General features: G+C 42.8%; 1 protein-coding gene across 1 annotated transcript; it reads left to right on the plus strand.

Moving 5' to 3' along the window:
* Positions 1 to 1109: 1109 nt before the first annotated feature.
* On the plus strand, positions 1110 to 2047 carry LOC115524641 (olfactory receptor 56A3-like). The gene is given in 3 exon segments (XM_030331097.1): positions 1110 to 1543; positions 1545 to 1979; positions 1981 to 2047. Coding segments are annotated over 3 exon segments (936 nt in total).
* The last annotated feature ends 2182 nt before the right edge of the window (positions 2048 to 4229 follow it).

The raw sequence follows: 4229 nt of genomic DNA on the forward strand, positions 1-4229 counted from the left end.
ACTTTGCATCTAGACTGAGTATTATTGTAAGTGATCTTGGGATTTTCTCAACCTTTCTTCACCTCATTTCCCTCATTTGTAAAGTCAGGTAAGACATACCTCACATAGTTGTTTTAATCTCAAGTGAGATAATGCTCCAAATATATATTAACACAGTGCCTAGTAAGTATTGAAAATCCATTGAATACACTGCAGGCATTTTTTTTTTGCTAGCTAAACAAATGCAAAACAGTTAAGTTTAAATACTGAGGAAGCAGAGTAATTTCCACACATGGGATGACATCTGAACAGAACACCAGTACCAGGTGGACAAATCTAGGGACCCTGCACAGCATGATTTTTAAGACTCCAGATATGCTGATCTCAAACATGTTGCAGGCATCTCTCACTGCAACAGGCAACTCTTTTTCATGGCTTTCTTTGGGCTTGCTTTTAAAAGTCAGCAGGAGAGGAGTCCTGGGAACACTTCACTTTCATGTGAATGAAGTTCATCTTCACCTACCCCCTCTCAAAATATTCTGCATACTGCTCTGTCATGATTCTTATCATTGTCTTTATATTTATCTAACCTTATTACCCCCAGTGGATTGTCACTTCCTTGAGAACAAAGATAATCTTTGTGTCTCCTGTATATAAAGGGTAAATAAAAAGCACACAGAAAGAAAGGAGTGACAACACTGAGCAGTACCTGCTGTGGAAATTGGGGACATTATCTAGGCAACTGGGTAGAGAGATTGAGAGAGGAAGACCAATCTCACCACCTTCACATTGCTGAAATCAGGGGGTCTATTTTATCACAATGTTCAAAAGTAAAGATGCTGCTCCTAGCTAACTGAAATTACTAATTCGATTTTATAAGATTCTTTCATTAAGAAATTAGAAATATTCAGGAAATGAGGAGAAACAAAATTTGCTTAAGATTTAAATGAATTTCTTTTTCTGTATGTAACATGCAAAATCCCCAGTTAAGGCAAAATAACCTGCTGGAGCCATAAGTTACATCCAATGAAGTCGAATTTTTTTCTTTCATTTTAACCACAGTCAGAGGTTAATTTTGATCCTAATTTTTTAGATCATCAAAGAAAATCTGTAGAAACAGAATCCACAAGATGACAACTCATGGAAATGACTCCACTAGGGTTTCAGACTTTCTCCTGAATTGTTTTGTCAGGTCCCCCAGCTGGCAGCTCTGGCTGTCCCTGCCCCTCAGCCTCCTATTCCTCCTGGCCATGGGGGCTAACGTTATTCTCCTAATCACCATCCGGCTGGAGGTCTCTCTACACCAGCCCATGTACTACCTGCTCAGTATTGTCTCCCTGCTGGACATTGTTGTCTGCCTCACTGTCATCCCCAAAGTCCTGGCCATCTTCTGGTTTGACCTCAAGTCCATCAGTTTCTATGCCTGCTTCCTCCAGATGTACATCATGAATTGCTTCTTTGCCATGGAGTCCTGCACATTCATGGTCATGGCCTATGACCGCTATGTAGCCATCTGCCACCCACTGAGGTACCCATCCATCATCACTGACCAATTTGTAGTCAAGGGCTGTCTTTATTTTGGCCAGGAATGCACTTCTTACTGTGTCCATTCCCATCCTCTCTGCCCGGCTCCATTACTGTGGGAGAAATGTCATTGAGAATTGCATCTGTGCCAATATGTCTGTCTCCAGGCTCTCCTGTGATGATGTCACCATCAATCGCCTCTACCAGTTTGCTGGAGGCTGGACACTGCTAGGATCCGACCTCATCCTCATCTTCCTCTCCTACACCCTCATACTGCGAGCGGTGCTGAGACTCAAGGCAGAGGGTGCTGTGGCCAAGGCCCTGAGCACATGTGGCTCCCACTTCATCCTTATCCTCTTCTTCAGCACCATCCTTCTGGTCTTCGTGCTCACTCATGTGGTGAAGAAGAAGGTCTCACCCAATGTGCCAGTCCTGCTCAACGTCCTCCACCATGTCATCCCTGCAGCCCTCAACCCTAGTTTATGGAGTGTGGACCCAGGAGATCAAGCAAGGAATCCAGAGATTACTGAAGAAAGGGTGGTAATAAGGACAACAGGATCTCTGCATTTCTAATACATGATGACTTATAAATCAGTTAATGGAAAATTGGGTTGAAACTCATAGCTCAAATAAATTGAGATAGTAAGTTCAAGGAAAGAAGTAAATTTAAATCTGAAACAATTTCTTGACTCTATCCTTGCTTCAAATCCTAATGCTCCCCCAAGAAAAATCTCTCATTTCTGTGACTTTTTAAAAATTTTTCCCAATCTTTGGAGTTCTATTCTGTCTGAAATATGAAAACTCAGGAGGATGAACTCTATAATTGAGAAATAAATCCCAGTTAATACTGTATTTACTATTTTTATACAAGTAATTTTTTAAATATAAAACTGTGGGGGCGCCTGGGTGGCGCAGTCGGTTAAGCGTCCAACTTCAGCCAGGTCACGATCTCGCGGTCCGTGAGTTCGAGCCCCGCGTCAGGCTCTGGGCTGATGGCTCAGAGCCTGGAGCCTGTTTCCGATTCTGTGTCTCCCTCTCTCTCTGCCCCTCCCCCGTTCATGCTCTGTCTCTCTCTGTCCCAAAAATAAAATAAAAAACGTTGAAAAAAAAATTTAAATATAAAACTGTGGGTATTAATGCCCTTGGTTGTAACATTGTTATTAATTTATTACTGTTTTTAACCTAGTTGCATAATGCAGTTGAAAAAGACCACAGTATTTAAATGTCAGCTCTGAATGATGAATAATAGCTAGAGTCCAAAAGTAAATCTCTTTCCATTACCTCCAACTAAGCCAGTAATTTTCTTCTCTTCCCATCTTTGCCCAAGCAAAGACTGTGCCTTTTCTGGTGCAACCCTCAGAGGGCTAGAGCTCTTGCAAGAATTGCTCACATGTGGAGAAATGAGATTTACTGGGTTTCAGAGAAGTTATCACACAAAGCCTCTTCTTTGGTGTCCTCACACCAGTGTCTGTGCTTGAAGCTTCATCTTCAGAATTCGAAGACTCACTCTGCGATGTGCGTATAGGTTTCTGCTTTGGTGTACTAACATGTCACAGCATCAGAAGATGTCCCAGCAATGAAACTTTAAGCTATTAGGGCCTACTATTAATTAAGCAAAGATTTCCTAGGCAACTGCTCTGGTATAGAAACTTTGTTAGAGTTTGAGGGCACAAAGATGCACAGAACAAATATGCAATCATTGAGGAATGCATATGCTATTTAGACAGAATATAAAGCAATCTAGGCCCTATAAAATTGAAGAAATGTTTTCTTCCACATAGAAGGAGGTGGAAAGAAATGAGGTATAAATAAGCACAGTAAGCAACTTACAAAAGAGAAAATTCCTGAGATGGTGAGTTAGAAGTTCTGAACTCTAGTACTTGCACAACCACATACAAGATTGTGACTGGAAACAAATCAGTAGCCTCACTGAGTTTCAGCATCTTCATCTGTTACATGAAGACAGTGAACTAGTTATTTTAAAACGTATTGCTTGTTCTAAGAGTCTATGAAGCCATGTTTTGCCTTTAGATAGGCAAACCCTCTCCTTTCTCCTTTCTCCCTTTTTTTGTTCAGTCCCTGTGGCTGTTTCCACTTTTCCACTGTCTCTCCAGCTGCTTTTTGGGGGGATGGGGAGGTGGGGAGGGGTGTTTTCCCCCACCCACCTATCTCCATCCTCTATCCACAAGCAAAAACAGCTCCCTGCCCTCCACGGCTTCTCTCTTCCCCTGTTCACCTCTCTGAGCCGCGTACCTGGCTCGGTTAATCATCAAATCAGTTTTCTAGGTGTGCAAGATGGTTTAGTGTTGATCTGGCTGCGTTTCAGAGACAAGAGATGCAAAAAAACTTCCATGCTTTTCCGACACCTTGCCTCCTCCCCTAACAGGTAGGTGGAATACAGCCATTGAGAGGGTGGGGCAGAAGCCCAGGGCAGTGGCCACAGGGGAGATCTGCAAGCAGCAGGGCCTGTGACAAAGAACAAATGGCTATTAAAAGGTGACTATCAGGATGCCTGGGTGGCTCAATCAGTTAAGAATTCGACTCGCTCAGGTTACGATCTCGTGGTTCATGTGTTCAAGCCCCGCATTGGGGTTCTGCACTGCTGGTGCTTCTCTCCCCCTGCCCCTCCCCCAGCTGCTCCTCCCTCTCCCTCTCTCAAAAGACACAATAAATAAACTTTAAACAGTTAAAAAATAAAGTTTAGAAAGAAAACAGGTGGCTATCAG

This window comes from Lynx canadensis, chromosome D1 (genome assembly GCF_007474595.2).
Source record: "Lynx canadensis isolate LIC74 chromosome D1, mLynCan4.pri.v2, whole genome shotgun sequence".
NCBI lineage: Eukaryota > Metazoa > Chordata > Mammalia > Carnivora > Felidae > Lynx > Lynx canadensis.